The sequence below is a fragment of the Pezoporus occidentalis genome, unplaced genomic scaffold (genome assembly GCF_034315485.1).
Source record: "Pezoporus occidentalis ecotype Australia unplaced genomic scaffold, CSIRO_AGI_Poc_V1 ctg454, whole genome shotgun sequence".
In the NCBI taxonomy this organism is placed as follows: Eukaryota; Metazoa; Chordata; class Aves; order Psittaciformes; family Psittacidae; genus Pezoporus; species Pezoporus occidentalis.
Genome location: NW_026915785.1, coordinates 18148 through 35582, shown reverse-complemented (window position 1 = coordinate 35582; position 17435 = coordinate 18148). Strand labels below are relative to the sequence as shown.

The window sequence follows — 17435 nt, the reverse complement described above, 5'->3', positions numbered from 1 at the left end:
GAAATAGTCCCTGAAATTACTGAAATAGCCCCAAAATAACCCCTAAAATGACTGAAATAGTATGAGGAATGGTTGAAATGGCCCCAAAATTGAGTAAAATAGCCCCCAAAGCACCTGAAATAGGCCCAAAATGACCAGAATAGCCCTGAAGTGGCCCCAAAAAGACAACTAGCCCCCAGATGGCTGAAATTGTCTTTAAAATGAGTGAAATTGCCCTAAATCTGCTCAGATTTAACTCAAATCCTCCGACAGCAGCTCCTCTCCCCCCACCCCGTGCGTGATGCAGCTCCTGGTGACAACCAACGCATTTGCTGATGTCTGAAGGTGATCTGGTGACATCCAACAGTGTCCCAGTGACGTCCAACCATGGTTTGGTGACATCCAACAGCGTCCCAGTGACATCCAACCATGGTTTGGTGACATCCAACAGCGTTCCGGTGACGTCCAACCATGGTTTGGTGACATCCAACAGCGTTCCGGTGACGTCCAACCATGGTTTGGTGACATCCAACAGTGTCCCAGTGACGTCCAACCATAGTTTGGTGACATCCAACAGCGTCCCAGTGACATCCAACCATGGTTTGGTGACATCCAACAGCGTTCCGGTGACGTCCAACCATGGTTTGGTGACATCCAACAGCGTTCCGGTGACGTCCAACCATGGTTTGGTGACATCCAACAGTGTCCCAGTGACGTCCAACCATGGTTTGGTGACATCCAACAGCATCCCAGTGACATCCAACCATGGTTTGGTGACATCCAACAGCGTTCCAGTGACGTCCAACCATGGTTTGGTGACATCCAACAGCGTTCCGGTGACGTCCAACCATGGTTTGGTGACATCCAGCAGCGTTCCAGTGACATCTAAACATGGTTTGGTGACATCCAACAGCGTTCCGGTGACGTCCAACCATGGTTTGGTGACATCCAACAGCGTCCCAGTGACATCCAACCATGGTTTGGTGACATCCAACAGCGTTCCGGTGACGTACAACCATGGTTTGGTGACATCCAACAGTGTTCCAGTGACGTCTAAACATGGTTTGGTGACATCCAACCATGGTTTGGTGACATCCAACAGCGTCCCAGTGACATCCAACCATGGTTTGGTGGCATCCAACAACGTCCCAGTGGCGTCCAACTATGGTTTGGGGACATCCAAGTGTTCCGGTGACGTCCAGCCATGGTTTGGTGACATTCAGCAGTGTTTCAGTGATGTTCAACCATGGTTTGGTGACATCCAACAGCGTTCCAGTGACGTCTAAACATGGTTTGGTGACATCCAACAGCGTTCCAGTGACGTCTAAACATGGTTTGGTGACATCCAACAGCGTTCCAGTGACGTCCAACCATGGTTTGGTGACACCCATCAACATTCTGGCAACATCCCAACGGCATCCTGGTGACAGCCAACATGTGCTGGTGACAACCACCGTGGTTTGGTGACAACCAAAGACATTGTGGTGACAGCCCACAGCGTTTTGGTGACATCCGATGCATTCCGGTGACATCCAGCAGTGATTTGGTGGCATCTCCAAGACGTTCTGGTGACAACCAACGGCGTTGCGGTGACACCCACCACATCCCCCGGTGCCACCGGGGCTGTTCCCGGCATTCCCACTCGAGTTTGATCCGGAAAACTCCACAAAGCAACACCAAACCGGCTGCTTTTGTAATAAAACCAGAGAAACAGTGGTGGGGGCTTCTCCAGGGGCTCGTATTGAGGTTGTGACACCCGGGGTTTGGGGTCAGTGAGTCCCATGTAGGTGCTTGCATGGGGCTTCTCTAAGGGCTTATACTGAGGTTGTGCCCCCTGGTTTTGGGGTGAATACAGTCCCATTTAGGTGCTGGAATGGGGATTCTCCAGGGGCTTGTATTGGGCTTGTGCTCCCTGATTTAGGGGGTGAAATAAGTCCCATTTAGTTGCTTGGATGGGGCTTCTCTGGGGGCTCATACTGAGGTTGTGCCCTTCTGCATCTGGGGGTGAGTAAGTCCATTTAGGTGCTTGGATGGGGCTTCTCCAGGAGCTTGTATTGGGGTTGTGCCCCTGTAAGCTTGGAGGTCAGTGAGTCCCATTTAGGTGCTTGGATGGGGCTTCTCCAAGGGCTTGTATTGGGGTTGTGCCCCCTGATTTGGGGGTGAAATAAGTCCCATTTAGGTGCTTGGATGGGGCTTCTCCGGGGGCTTGTATTGGGGTTGTGCCCCCCTTATTTTTGGGGGAAATAAGTCCCACTTAAGTGCTGGGATGGGGCTTCTCTGAGGGTTTATACAGTGATTACGCTGCCACTCTGTATTTGGGGTGAATTAAGTCCAATTTAGGTGTTGGGGTGCAGCTTCTCCGAGGGCTCGTACTGAGGTTGTGCCCCCCCTTCCCCTGCTGTGTTTTTGGGGTGCAACCCACCCAGTTTGGGGTTTCCTCCCCCCTCCCTCAGCCCCATTCTGAGCAAGCTCAATCCCTTCCATGGCTTTTATTGTGCAGCAAAATCACCCGAATTAGGGCAAAGGCCAAAAGGGGGGGGGGGGGGCGGGCCTTTGGCCTCATTTGGTGTCAAACCCCAGCGTTGGGATGAATAAATAGCGTCGGGTGCGGGGTGATGCACCCGGGGTCCGGGTGCCAGGGCCCATCCTGGTCCCCTTCAGGCGCTGTCCTTGGTGCTGGGGCTGCTCAGGGGGATGGTGACCTCCTTGTCCTTGAGGTGTCCGGCTCTGGGGTACCAGGGGGAGAGAAAGCCCCCAAACCTTCAGGGTTTGAACCCAAAACCTTCATCCCTTCCAACCCTGAGACCTCCTCACCCTTCCTCACCCCAACCCCTTTGTCCCTTCCCATCCTAAACCCTTTGTCCTTCCCAACCCCAAACCTTTAGGGATGGATGGATAATGGATGGGTTGGAGCTTGGGGTCCTCCCAAGGCTCAGTGGGGTTTGGGTTGCGTCAATGGGGCTTAAGTGGGTCAATGGGGTCTCATCCCCCCCCCACTCCCCAACCTCTTTGCCCCCATCTGGGGAGGGTTCCTTCCTCACAGCCCCATGGTGGTGACCAGGCCCCAATGGTTCCTCACCGCATCTCCACATCCGCCACAGTCTCTGGTAGGGGCAGGCTCCGGGTCTCAGGTAGGAAGTGGGTGGCCACGGCCGACACGATGGGGGCAGCCCCATAGATGAACAGGGGCAGGAGCGGGCTCACGTCGGCCGCCATGCGCACAAGAGGGGCCACCATGCCCCCGACACGAGCCATGGTGCCCCCCAGGCCCAGCCCAGTCTGCCTGTGCCACCAGGAGACAGGGGGATGGAGGATGGGGGTCAGTGATGGAGGAGGGAGGGATGGAGGGGTTGATTGGGGTTGGATGGATGGAAGGATTGGGGGGTGGATGAAGAAGTGGTTGGATGGAGCAGTTGAGTGATTGATGGAGAGGTGGATGGGTAGATGAAGAGGTGGATGGATGGATGAAGAGGTGGATGGATGGATGGAGAGGCGGATGGATGGAGAGGTGGTTGGGTGGGTGGGTGGATGGATGGATGGATGATGGATGGATGATGGATAAGGGATGATGGATGGGTGGATGGATGGATGGATGGATGGATGGATGGATGGATGGATGGATGATGGATAAGGGATGATGGATGGATGAAGGATGGATGATGGATAATGGATGGATGATGGATGGATGGATGGATGGATGGATGGATGGATGGATGGATGGATGGATGATGGATAAGGGATGATGGATGAAGGATGGATGATGGATAATGGATGGATGATGGATGGATGGATGGATGGATGGATGGATGGATGGATGGATAATGGATGGATATTGGATGGATGGATGGATGGATGACAGATAATGGGTGGATGTTGGATGGATGGATGACAGATGATGGATAATGGATGGATGTTGAATGGATGGATGGATGGATGGATAGATGGATGGATGGATGGATGGATGTTGGATGGATGGATGGATGGATGGATGGATGGATGGATGGATGGATGGATTACAGATGATGAATGGATGGATGATGAATGATAGATGGATGGATGACAGATGATGGCTGCTGCCTGACCGCTGGCGGTCGGTCTGCGGTGCCCCCAGCCCTGCAGGTGTCCGCACCCACCTGATGACGGTGGGGAAGAGCTCTCCGGTGTAGATGTAGGCGCAGTTGAAGGATGCGGCCAAGGAGCCCTTCCCCAGCACAGCCAAGGCCATTCTCAGCACCCGCAGCTCTGCACCGGGGGGGGAGGTCTCAGCCTCCACCATGGGGAGTTCACCCTGGTCCTTCCTCTGCTGCCCCCAGCACCCCCCATCCTTCCTTCACCTCCCCTGCAGCACCAGCATCCACCCATCACCCTCTATCTCTGCATCCCATCATCCCACCTCCATCTCGGCAGCCTCTGGTCCTCCAGCTTCTCTCTCTGCCCTTCTAACCCCATCCCATTATCCTCCATCCCATTGCCCCCATCCCATCATCCTCCATCCCATTCCTCTCCATCCCATCATCCTCCATCCCATTGCCCCCATCCCTCCATTCCCTTTTCCTCCATCCCCGTTGCCCTCCATCCCTCCATCCCATTGCTCTCCACCCCATTGCCCCCATCCCATCATCCTCCATCCCATTGCCCCCATCCCATCATCCTCCATCCCACTACCCCCATCCCATCATCCTCCATCCCGTTGCCCCCATCCCATTGCTCTCCATCCCATTGCCCCCATCCCATTGTCCTCCATCCCATTGCTCTCCATCCCATCATCCTCCATCCCATCATCCTCCATCCCATTGTCTCCATCCCATCATCCTCCATCCCATTGTCCTCCATCCCATTGCTCTCCATCCCATTGCCTCCATCCCACTGCCCTCCATCCCATTGCTCTCCATCCCATCATCCTCCACCCCATTGTCCCCACCCCATTGTCCCCACCCCATTGCCCCCATCCCATTGCCCCCATCCCATCATCCTCCATCCCATTGTCCCCATCCCATCATCCTCCATCCCATTGCTCTCCATCCCATCATCCTCCATCCCATCATCCTCCACCCCATTGTCCCCACCCCATTGCCCCCATCCCATTGCCCCCATCCCATCATCCTCCATCCCATTGTCCCCATCCCATCATCCTCCATCCCACTGTCCCCATCCCATCATCCTCCATCCCATTGTCCCCATCCCATTGCTCTCCATCCCATTGTCCCCATCCCACTGTCCCCATCCCATTGCTCTCCATCCCACTGTCCCCACCCCATTGTCCCCACCCCATTGCCCCCACCCCATTGCCCCCATCCCATTGTCCCCATCCCATCATCCTCCATCCCATTGTCCTCATCCCATCATCCTCCATCCCATTGTCCCCATCCCATTGTCCTCCATCCCATTGCTCTCCATCCCATCATCCTCCATCCCATTGCTCTCCATCCCATCATCCTCCATCCCATCATCCTCCACCCCATTGTCCCCACCCCATTGCCCCCATCCCATTGCCCCCATCCCATCATCCTCCATCCCATTGTCCCCATCCCATCATCCTCCATCCCATTGTCCCCATCCCATTGCTCTCCATCCCATTGTCCCCATCCCACTGTCCCCATCCCATTGCCCCCCACCCCATTGCCCCCATCCCTCCCTCCCCACGCACCGCCGGGCACGGCGCTGTTGGCCAGGATGCAGACCCCAGCCAACGCCAAGGAGCCTCCTTGGGCCACCCTTCGCCCGAGGCCGCCGATGACCAAGGCCGACACCAGCTTGGCCGGGATGTCCACGGCACCGAAGAGCAGCTGGCTCAGGTACACATCCACCCCGAAGCCCTGCAGGTCCATGGCCAGCCCATAATAGGCAAAGCTGGTGGAGAACCTGCCCCAAACCCAATGGGCCGAAGCGTCATGGAATGGGATGGGTTGGGAGCAACCTTAAAGCTCATCCAGCTCCAAGCCCTGCCATGGGCAGGGATGGCTTCCATTAGACCAGGCTGCTCCAAGACACATCCAACCTGGCCTTGGGCACTGCATGGATGCACGTGGATGCGCGTGGATGTGCGTGGATGTGCATGGATGCACATGATGCATGTGGATGTGCATGGATGCACGTGATGCACGGGATGTGCGTGGATGCTCGTGGATATGCATGGATGCACATGGATGCACGTGGATGTGCATGGATGCACATGGATTCACATGGATGCATGTGGATGTGCATGGATGTGCATAGATGCACATGATGCACGTGGATGCACATGGATATGCATGGATGCACATGATGAATGTGGATGTGCATGGATGGACATGATGAACGTGGATGCACGTGGATGTGCATGGATGCACATGATGAACGTGGATGCACGTGGATGTGCGTGGATATGCATGGATTTGCATGGATGCACATGATGCATGTGGATGTGCATGGATGTGCATGGATGCGCATGGATGCACTTGGATGCATGTGGATGCACATGGATGTGCATGGATGCACATGGATGCACGTGGATGCACATGGATGTGCATGGATGTACATGATGCATGTGGATGTGCATGGATGTGCATGGATGCACATGATGCATGTGGATGCGCATGGATGTACCTGGATGCACATGGATGCGGCAGCTTCTCCATGGCAGTGTCCAACCACCCTAACCATGAAACCCACTGGGTGGGACAGAAGACCACCAAAACCATTGGGTTTGGCCTCAAAAAGGTGGTGTTCGACCCCAAAAAGGTGCTTATAGCCTCAAAAAAGGGAAGTTTGCCCCCAAAAAGGTGGTTTCCCCCCCCGAAAAAAAGTGGGATTTGCCCCCAGGAAAGGGGGATTTCATCCCTCGAAGGTGGATTTTGCCCCAGGAAGATTGGGTTTGATGCCAAAAAGATGGGGTTTGTCCCCAGAATCGTGGGGTTTGCCCCCAAAAGGTGGGGTTTGCTCCAAGAAGAGGGATTTTGCCCCCCAAAAAGATGGAATTTGCCCCCAAAAGATGTAATTTGCCCCCAAAAGGTGGGGTTTGCTCCGAGAAGGGGGATTTTGCCCCCAAAAAGACGGAATTTGCCCCCCAGAAGGTGGGGTTTGCTCCAAGAATGGGGATTTTGCCCCCCAAAAAGATTGAATTTACCCAAAACGTGAGTTTTGCTCCAAGAAGGGGGATTCTGCCCCCAAAAAGATGGAATTTACCCCCAAAACGTGAGGTTTGCACTAAGAAAGGGGATTCTGCCCCCGAAAAGATGGATTTTTGCCCCCCAAAAGATGGAATTTACCCCCAAAACGTGAGGTTTGCTCCAAAAAGTGGGATTTTGCCCCCCAAAATGGAATTTGCCCCCAGAAAGATGGAATTTGCCCCCAAAATGTGAGTCTTGCTCCAAGAAGCAGGATTTTGCCCCCAAAAAGATGGAATTTGCCCCAAAGAGGTGTTTTTTTGCCCCAATTCCCCCCCCCCCCCCCCCCCACTTGCCAGACAAAGGAGACTCCGCACGACACCGTCCTCATTCCAGGCGTCCGGAACAGCGCGGCCACGGCTCCCCCCGGCACCGACGGCTCCTGGAGCCCCAGAGCCTGCAGTGCCTGTGGGGATCCATAGGGATCCACAGGGATCCACAGGGATCCACAGGGATCCACAGGGATCTGGGCCTCGGAAGTTGACGGGGAGCTGGGTACCGGGATATTGGAGTGGGGGGGATCTTGGAGGGATCCAGGTGATGTGGGGAGGGTTGGATGGAGCGGGAGGGGGTATCGGAGGGATCAAGGTGGGATCAAAGGGGTCCTGGGGGGGGATCCAGGTGATGTGGAGGGGATGGGAAGGATCATGGTGGGATCAGAGGGATCCAGGTGGGATCAAAGGGATCTGGGTGGGATCAGAGGGATCTAGATGGGATTAAAGGGATCTAGATGGGATGTAAGTGGTCCTAGGGGATGGATCCAGGTGATGTGGAGGGGATGGGAAGGATCATGGTGGGATCAGAGGGATCCAGGTGTGATATAAGTAGCCCGGGGGGGGGGGGGGGGGGGGGTGGTTATCCAGGTGATGGGGGTGAGATCAGAGGGGTCTAGGTGGGATCAGAGGGATTTAGATGGGGTAGAAGGGATCTAGATGGGATAAAAGGGGTCTTTGAGGGGTATCCAGGTGATGTGGAGGGGATGGGAAGGGTCATGGTGGGATCAAGGGGATCCAGGTGTGATCAGAGGGATCCAGGTGGGATCAGAGGGATCTAGATGGGATTAAAGGGATCTAGATGGGATGTAAGTGGTCCTAGGGGATGAATCCAGGTGATGTGGAGGGGATGGGAAGGATCATGGTGGGATCAGAGGGATCCAGGTGGGATCAGAGGGATCTAGATGGGATTAAAGAGATCTAGATGGGATATAAGTGGTCCTAGGGGATGGATCCAGATGATGTGGAGGGGATGGGAAGGATCCAGGTGGGATCAGAGGGATCTAGATGGGATTAAAGGGATCTAGATGGGATTAAAGGGATCTAGATGGGATGTAAGTGGTCCTAGGGGATGGATCCAGGTGATGTGGAGGGGATGGGAAGGATCATGGTGGGATCAGAGGGATCCAGGTGGGATCAGAGGGATCCAGGTTGGATCAGAGGGATCTGGGTGGGATCAGAGGGATCTAGATGGGATTAAAGGGATCTAGATGGGATGTAAGTGGTCCTAGGGGATGGATCCAGGTGATGTGGAGGGGATGGGAAGGATCCAGGTGGGATCAGAGGGATCCAGGTGGGATATAAGTAGCCCGGGGGGGGGGGGGGGGGGGGGGGGGGGGGGGGGGGGGGGGGGGGGGGGGGGGGGGGGGGGGGGGGGGGGGTGGTTATCCAGGTGATGGGGGTGAGATCAGAGGGGTCTAGGTGGGATCAGAGGGATTTAGATGGGATAGAAGGGATCTAGATTGGATAAAAGGGGTCTTTGAGGGGTATCCAGGTGATGTGGAGGGGATGGGAAGGGTCATGGTGGGATCAAGGGGATCCAGGTGTGATCAGAGGGATCCAGGTGGGATCAGAGGGATCTAGATGGGATTAAAGCGATCTAGATGGGATGTAAGTGGTCCTAGGGGATGGATCCAGGTGATGTGGAGGGGATGGGAAGGATCCAGGTTGGATCAGAGGGATCCAGGTGGGATCAGAGGGATCCAGGTTGGATCAGAGGGATCTGGGTGGGATCAGAGGGATCTAGATGGGATTAAAGCGATCTAGATGGGATGTAAGTGGTCCTAGGGGATGGATCCAGGTGATGTGGAGGGGATGGGAAGGATCCAGGTGTGATCAGAGGGATCCGGGTGGGATCAGAGGGATCCAGATGGGATTAAAGGGATCCAGATGGGAGCTCACCTCCGGCTCCAGGCGCTCCCCCTCCTGCCTGCGGCCGTTGAGGCGGGCGACGCGGCGCAGCCCGGCCAGGGCCTGGTGGGGCCGCCCCACGCTGAGCTGCCAGCGAGCGGACTCCGGCAGCAGCCTGGGAGGGGGACAATGGGGTAACAATGGGGTAACAATGGGGTAACAATGGGGTAGAAGTGGGGTAACAATGGGGTAACAGTGGGGTAACAATGGGGTAACAATGGGGTAACAACGGGGTAACAATGGGGTAACAATGGGATAATGGGGTAACAATGGGGTAGAAGTGGGGTAACAATGGGGTAACAGTGGGGTAACAGTGGGGTAACAATGGGATAATGGGGTAACAATGGGGTAGAAGTGGGGTAACAATGGGGAAACAATGGGGTAACAGTGGGGTAACAGTGGGGTAACAATGGGGTAACAATGGGATAATGGGGTAACAATGGGGTAGAAGTGGGGTAACAATGGGGTAACAGTGGAGTAACAGTGGGGTAACAGTGGGGTGAGAATGGGGTAACAGTGGGGTAATGGGGTAACAGTGGGATTAACAATGGGGTAACAGTGGGGTCACAATGGGGTAACAACGGGGTTACAACGGGGTAACAATGGGATAACAATGGGGTAACACTGGGACAATGGGGTAACAATAGGGTAACAATGGGGTAACAGTGGGGTGACAGAGGGGTGACAATGAGGTAACAATGGGGTAACAGTGGGGTGACAATGGGGTAACAATGGGGTAACAACGGGGTAACAATGGGGTAGCAATGGGGTAACGGGATAACTGTGGGGTAATGGGGTAACAATGGGGTAGCAATGGGATAACAACAGGGTAACAACGGGGTAACAATGGGATAACGGGATAACAATGGGATAATGGGATACAGGGTCATGGGGATAACAGGATAACAATGGGGTAACAGGATAACAATGGGATAACGGGGTAACAATGGGATAATGTGATACAGAGACATGGGGATAATGGGATAACTATGGGATAACAGGATAACAATGGGATAACGGGCTACAGGGACAATGGGGTAATGGGATAACAATGGGAAACGGGATACAGGGATATGGGGATAACGGGATAACAATGGGATAATGGGATACAGGCACATGGAGATAATGGGACACAGGGGTAATGGGACGTGGGACACTGGGATAACAATGGGATAATGGGATAATGTGACAGGGGGACAGTGAGATAACAGTGGGATAACGGGACACAGGGATAATGGGACATGGGACACTGGGATAACTGGGACAACAGCATAATGGGACATTGGGATAACCGGACACAAGGATAATGGGACATGGGACACTGGGATAATTGAATAACGGGACAACAGGACACAGGGATAATGGGACATGGGACACTGGGATAATGGGACACAGGGAAGCAAGGACAGCAGGATAATGGGAAACAGGGACACAGAGACACTGGGACACCGGGACACCAGGATAACGGGATACAGGGACACCAGGATAACGGGACACAGGGACACCAGGATAACAGGACACTGGGACACCAGGATAACAGGACACTGGGGCACCAGGATAACAGGACACTGGGACACCAGGATAACAGGACACCGGGACACCAGGATAATGGGACACCGGGACACCAGCATAACGGGACACTGGGACACCAGGATAACAGGACACTGGGGCACCAGGATAACGGGACACCGGGACACCAGGATAACAGGACACTGGGTCACAGGGACACTGGGACACCAGCATAACGGGACACTGGGACACCAGGATAACGGGACACCGGGACACAGGGACACCGGGACACCAGGATAACGGGACACTGGGACACAGGGACACCGGGACACCAGGATAACAGGACACTGGGACACCAGGATAACAGGACATTGGGACACCAGGGTAATGGGACACTGGGACACCAGGATAACGGGACACCGGGACACCAGGATGACGAGACACTGGGACACCAGGATAGCGGGACACTGGGACACCAGGGTAACGGGACACTGGGACACAGGGACACTTGGACACCAGGATAACGGGACACCGAGACACCAGGAGAACAGGACACCGGGACACAGGGACACCGGGACACCAGGATAACAGCACACTGGGACACCAGGATAACGGGACATTGGGACACCAGGGTAATGGGACACTGGGACACCAGGATAACGGGACACTGGGGCACCAGGATGACGGGACACCGGGACACCAGGATAACGGGACACTGGGACACAGGGACACTGGGACACCAGGATAGCGGGACACTGGGACACAGGGACACTGGGATACCAGGATAGCGGGACACCGGACACCAGGATAACGGGACACTGGGACACAGGGACACTGGGAAGCTCCATACCAGGAGTAGAGGAAGAAGAGGCCGAAGGGCAGGGACACGGCGAGCTGCAGCCAGCGCCAGTGCGGGAGCGCGAAGGCCACGGCCGCCAGCAGGAACTGCCCCAAGGTGTAGCAGTAACCATTGATGGTGCCCACCACGGCCCGCGCCTCCGTCGGGATCCACTCCATGCCTACGGGCAGCAGAGGGCTCTATCCCATGGGATAGCACCGGAGTGGGAGAGACGGGGCCCTCCCAAGGGTTAATGGGGTTTGGGTTGAGTCAATAAAGCTTGAGGTGGGTCAATGGGGTTGGGTTGGAGCTTGGGACCCTCCTAAGGGTCAATGGGGTTGGGTTGGGTAAATGGGGTTGGGTTGGAGCTTGGGGCCCTCCCAAGGGTCAGTGGGGTTGGGGTCAATGGGGTTGGGTTGGAGCTTGGGGCCTTCCCAAGGGTCAATGGGGTTGGGTTGAGTCAATAGAGCTTGAGGTGGGTCAATGGGGTTGGGTTGGAGCTTGGGGCCCTCCCAAGGGTCAGTGGGGTTGGGGTCAATGGGGTTGGGTTGGAGCTTGGGGCCCTCCCAAGGGTCGATAGGGTTGGGTTGAGTCAATAGAGCTTGAGGTGGGTCAATGGGGTTGGGTTGGAGCTTGGATCTTCCCAAGGGTCAATGGGGTTGGGGTGGAGCTTGGAGCCCTCCCAGGGGTCAATGGAGTTGGTTGAGTCAATAGAGTTTGAGGTGGGTCAATGGGGTTGGGTTGGAGCTTGGAGCCTTCCCAAGGGTCAATGTGGTTTGGGTTGAGTCAACAGGGCTTGAGGTGGGTCAATGGGGTTGGGTTGGAGCTTGAGGCCCTCCCAGTAGTCAATGGGGGTAGGGTTGGGTCAATGGAGGCTGGGTTGGATCTTGGGACCCTCCCACTGGTCAATAGGGTTGGGTCAATGGGGTTGGGTCAACAGAGGCTGGGTTGGATCTTGGGACCCTCCCACTGGTCAATAGGGTTGGGTCAATGGGGTTGGGTCAACAGAGGCTGGGTTGGATCTTGGGGCCCTCCCACTGGTCAATAGGGTTGGGTCAATGGGGGTAGGTTTCGGTCAATGGGGTTGGGTCAATGGTGTTGGGTTGGAGCTTGGGGCCCTGGTCAATGGGAGTAGGGTTGGGTCAATGGGGTCGGGTTGGAGCCGGGTCCCCTCCATCCCCGGTGGCTCCATCCCAGCCCATGTCCCTGCTCACAGAGCGAGGAGGAGTTGAGGGACACCCCGGCCATGGCCAGGCCCGTCAGGAACCGGCCCAGGCAGTAGAGGAGCAGCGTCGGGGCGGCCGCGGTGCCGGCGCCCGTCACCCCCAGCTGCAGGTAGCACCAGGTCAGCACTGCTCGGCGCCCGAACCTGCCGGACACCGGTGTGGACGTGGGTGATGGGGACACGGGGATGGGGACGTGAGTATGGGGACATGGGTGATGGGGACACCGGGATGGGGACATGGGTGATGGGGACATCAAGATGGGACACCAAGATGGGGACATGGGTGACAGGGACACCGAGATGGGGACACTGAGATGGGGACATGGGTGATGGGGACATGGAGATGGGGAAATGGGTGATGGGGACACGGGGATGGGGGCACCAGGATGGGGACATGGGTGATGGGGACATCGAGATGGAGACATGGGCGATGGGGATGCCGGGATGGGGACACCAGGATGGGGACATGGGTGACAGGGACACCGGGTTGGGGACACTGGGATGGGGGCACCAGGATGGGGACATGGGTGATGGGGACACCGAGATGGAGACATGGGTGATGGGGATGCCAGGATGGGGACACCAAGATGGGGACATGGGTGATGGGGATGCTGGGATGGGGACGTGAGTATGGGGACATGGGTGATGGGGACACCGAGAGGGGGACATCAAGATGGGGACATGGGTGACGGGGACACCGAGATGGGGACACCGAGATGGGGACATGGGTGACAGGGACACTGGGATGGGGACACTGAGATGGGGACATGGGTGTTGGGGACACCAGGATGGGGGCACCAGGATGGGGACATGGGTGATGGGGACATGGGTGATGGGGACACCAGGATGGGGATGCGAGTATGGGGACATGGGTGATGGGGACACCAGGATGTGGACAGGGGTGATGGGGACACTGGGAAGGGAATGCAAGTATGGGGACATGGGTGATGGGGATGCCAGAATGGACATGGGTGATGGGGACACTGGGATGAGGACACAAGTATGGAGACATGGGTAATAGGGACACAGGTGATGGGAACACCAGGATGGGACATCAGTGATGGGGATACTGGCATGGGGACATGGGGCACTGGAGATGTTTGGATGGAGTTTGTGGGGTGGTGGAGATACGGGGATGGGGGACATGGGGTGATGAGGACACTGGGATGGGGGACATGGGATGATGAGGACACTGGGATGGGGGACATAGGGTGATGAGGACACTGGGATAGGGGACATGGGGAACTGGAGGTGCTGGGACGGCGTTTGCGGACTGGTAGGACCACTGGGAAGGTGACACGAGGCATTTGGAACACTGGGATGGGGAATGTGGGCACTGGGAATACAGGGATGAGGGTCTTAAGGACAGGAGGACAGAGCCAAAGGGAGGAGAGGACACCCTTGACCATGCGCATCCCAGTTCCTCCCAGTTCCTCCCAGTACAGCCCAGTGGTGGCCACCTACTTATCAGAGAGGATCCCAAAGAGGCAGGAGCCCAAGAGGATACCGGCCATGTAAATGGATTGAGCCACTTGCTTCAAGGTCTTGGACTCACACACCAGGTCCCACTGCCACCAGGAGAGGACATGGGGGTCACCACCCAGCCCCATGGCTCCTCCCCATCCCCTTGGGTGGGTGGAGGGGGTAGTGGGGGGGGGATGGGGGCGTCACCTCAGTCACGATGGTGTGAGCGAAGGCCCCGTCGCGATAGGTCCAACCGTCGCGACAGGGCTCGGTGGGCGCCGCGCTGCCGTTGGCCGTGCCGTTGGCCTCCAGGAGGTGCCATTGGGGCTCCACGTAGCGGCGGCAGCGCTGGGGCTGCCGGTGGCCGTCGGTGGGGATGGAGACGAGGACGGGGAGGCCCCCGGTGCGGCAGTGGTGGTCGGGGACGCCGGCGGTGAAGTTCTGCAGCAGGTTGTGGCTGGCCAGGAGGAGCAGCGGCACGGCCAACGCCGCTACGTAGCTCACCTGGAAGCGACCCATCCCGCCCAGGCGGGCCAGCAGCGCGGCGAAGGACATGGGGGGATGCGCTGGGATAACGGGGGGAGGCCGGGTCAGGTGGAGGTAGGGAGGGGGAGAGGTGGAGGGGGCGTCAAGGGATGGGTTTGGGGTGGTCAAGGGATGGGTTTGGGTTGGTCAAAGGATGGGTTTGGGATGGTCAAGGGATGGGTTTGGGGTGGTCAAGGGATGGGTTTGGGATGGCCGAGGGATGGGTTTGGGATGACCAAAGGATGGTCAAAGGATGGGTTTGGGATGGTCAAGGGGTGGGTTTGGGATGGTCAAGGGATGGGTTTGGGATGGTCAAAGGATGGGTTTGGGATGGCCGAGGGATGGGTTTGGGATGGTCAAGGGATGGGTTTGGGATGGTCAAAGGATGGGTTTGGGATGGTCAAAGGATGGGTTTGGGATGGCCGAGGGATGGGTTTGGGATGGTCAAGGGATGGGTTTGGGATGGTCAAGGGATGGGTTTGGGATGGCCGAGGGATGGGTTTGGGATGGTCAAGGGATGGGTTTGGGATGGTCAGGGGATGGGTTTGGGATGGTCAGGGGATGGGTTTGGGATGGGCAAAGGATGGGTTTGGGATGGCCGAGGGATGGGTTTGGGATGGTCAAGGGATGGGTTTGGGATGGCCGAGGGATGGGTTTGGGATGGCCGAGGGATGGGTTTGGGATGGTCAAAGGATGGGTTTGGGTTGGTCAAGGGATGGGTTTGGGACGACTGAGGGATGCGTCAAAGGATGGGTTTGGGACGGTCAAAGGATGGGTTTGGGATGGTCAAGGGATGGGTTTGGGATGGTCAATTGATGGTCAAAGGGTGGGCTTGGAATGGTCAAGGGATGGTGAAAGGATGGCTGAGGGATGGCCAAAGGGTGGTCAAGGAATGGTCGAGGGGTGGGCAAGGAATGGCTGAGGTGGTGTTGGAGGAAGAAGTGAGGGATGGATCTGAGGAAGGACCAAGGGGTGGATGAGGAGGGCCCAAGGGGTGGATTTGTCAATCAATCGATCGATTCCTCACTCTATCGGTCACTATTGATCTGTTGGGGTGTCTGTCCATCTATCGATCTATCAATGAATCCAATTGGTCAATCCCAGCTTCTGCTGACCAATCCATCCCTGGCTATTACTTGCTATCAGCTCAGGCCCTCACTGCTCTTCCCATTAGCAACCAATCATCAACCAATCACCAACCAATCATTCATCATCAATCGATCATCAATCAATCACCAATCACCAACCAATCATTAATCATCAATCATCTATCATCTATCATCAATCGATCCATCCCCTCCCCATCCCATCTCCCATCCCCTCTCCGTCAATCCACCCCCCCTGGCTCTGGGCTCCCATCTCTGCCCTCTTCCAGTGTCTGGCTCCATCCCTGTCCCTGTGTCCCCATGTCCTTCCCTTTACTCTTCCATCCTTCACCCCCCGGTCAATCAATGGATCAATCAATGGATCAATGGATCAATCAATGGATCAATGTTTCACACCCCCCTCATTGACTCCTTAACTGCTCCATCACCTCTAAGTGACTCTTCTATTTTTCCTCATCAATCATTGATTGATCATTGATCAATCTCCTGATCAGTCTCCAGCATCTCTATTGATCCATCCAGGTATCTATAACTGACAAACCGATCAATAACCTTTCCATTGATCAATCATCCATTCATCCATTTATTGCTTTATCATCTGCCTATTGATCAATGGATCAGCATGTATCTCTCATTGAGCAGGCTATTTTCCTTTAATCAATTGATTGATTGATTGACCTTTAATCTGCTGATCCATCTCTCATCCTCTCTGTATTGATCAAGGGAATCTATTGATCAGTGACCTTCCTCTATCTATTGCCAGCCCTATTGGTCTCTATTGATCCATGTATCACCCTTCGTCTCTTGATTGATCAATCTCTTTAGTGTCTTCATTGATCGATCAGCTGAGGTTTAATCCCTCCATTGATCAATCAGATGAGGTTTAATCCTTCCATAGATCGATCAGTTGAGGTTTAATCCTGCCATTGATCGATCAGCTGAGGTTTAACCTCTCATTGATCGATCAGTTGAGGTTTAATCCTGCCATTGATCTATCAGCTGAGGTTTAACCTCCCATTGATCGATCAGCTGAGGTTTAACCTCCCATTGATCAGCCTTTCCCTCCACTGCTTGATCTATTGATCCCCATTGGCCTCTCTCCCAGCCACCACTCACCTTTCCGTTGCTCCCACTATCCCCGACCTTCTCCCAGCACCTGATCCCACTTCCCGGAGCCGTCTGCTGGCCCCTACTGCCCCATGGCCCGTCCCTGCCCCTGCCCTTCTCCCTGCTCTTATTTAAATCCACCTCCATTCCCGGTTAACGTTTGACTCCGGCAGGATCAGACCCCGCTATGGGTCACTGGAAACCGTCATCCAGGCATGTCCAGCGGCTCCCTGGGGCATCACCATCCTCTCCCTCTGATCCCAGCCGGATGGGACCCCCCCCCCCCCGGCCCCTCTGGTTGCTGTCACCATCCAGGGTGGGGGGTGATTGATAGGGCCACATTCCTGAACCAGA

At 55.8% G+C, this 17435-nt stretch overlaps 1 protein-coding gene across 3 annotated transcripts; it reads right to left on the bottom strand.

Annotated features, from left to right (window-relative positions):
* Positions 1-2536: 2536 nt before the first annotated feature.
* LOC134172393 (solute carrier family 22 member 6-like) lies at positions 2537-17211 on the bottom strand. Of its 3 annotated transcripts, none has more exons than XM_062635464.1 (11): positions 17091-17211; positions 14551-14909; positions 14344-14447; positions 12869-13023; positions 11667-11835; positions 9299-9422; positions 7421-7530; positions 5627-5841; positions 4113-4221; positions 3059-3262; positions 2537-2706 (listed from the first exon to the last, which is right to left on the bottom strand). In XM_062635464.1, exons 2-11 carry the CDS (start codon positions 14896-14898, stop codon positions 2637-2639), a joined length of 1608 nt encoding a protein of 535 aa, XP_062491448.1. In that variant the 5' UTR covers positions 14899-14909; positions 17091-17211; the 3' UTR covers positions 2537-2636. The 3 variants fall into 3 exon arrangements, 2 of the variants coding, with proteins under 2 accessions (XP_062491448.1, XP_062491449.1); XM_062635465.1 differs by having other exon boundaries at positions 14551-14800; positions 17091-17190; XR_009967909.1 differs by having other exon boundaries at positions 2568-2706; positions 3059-3258.
* Between the last annotated feature and the right edge of the window lie 224 nt (positions 17212-17435).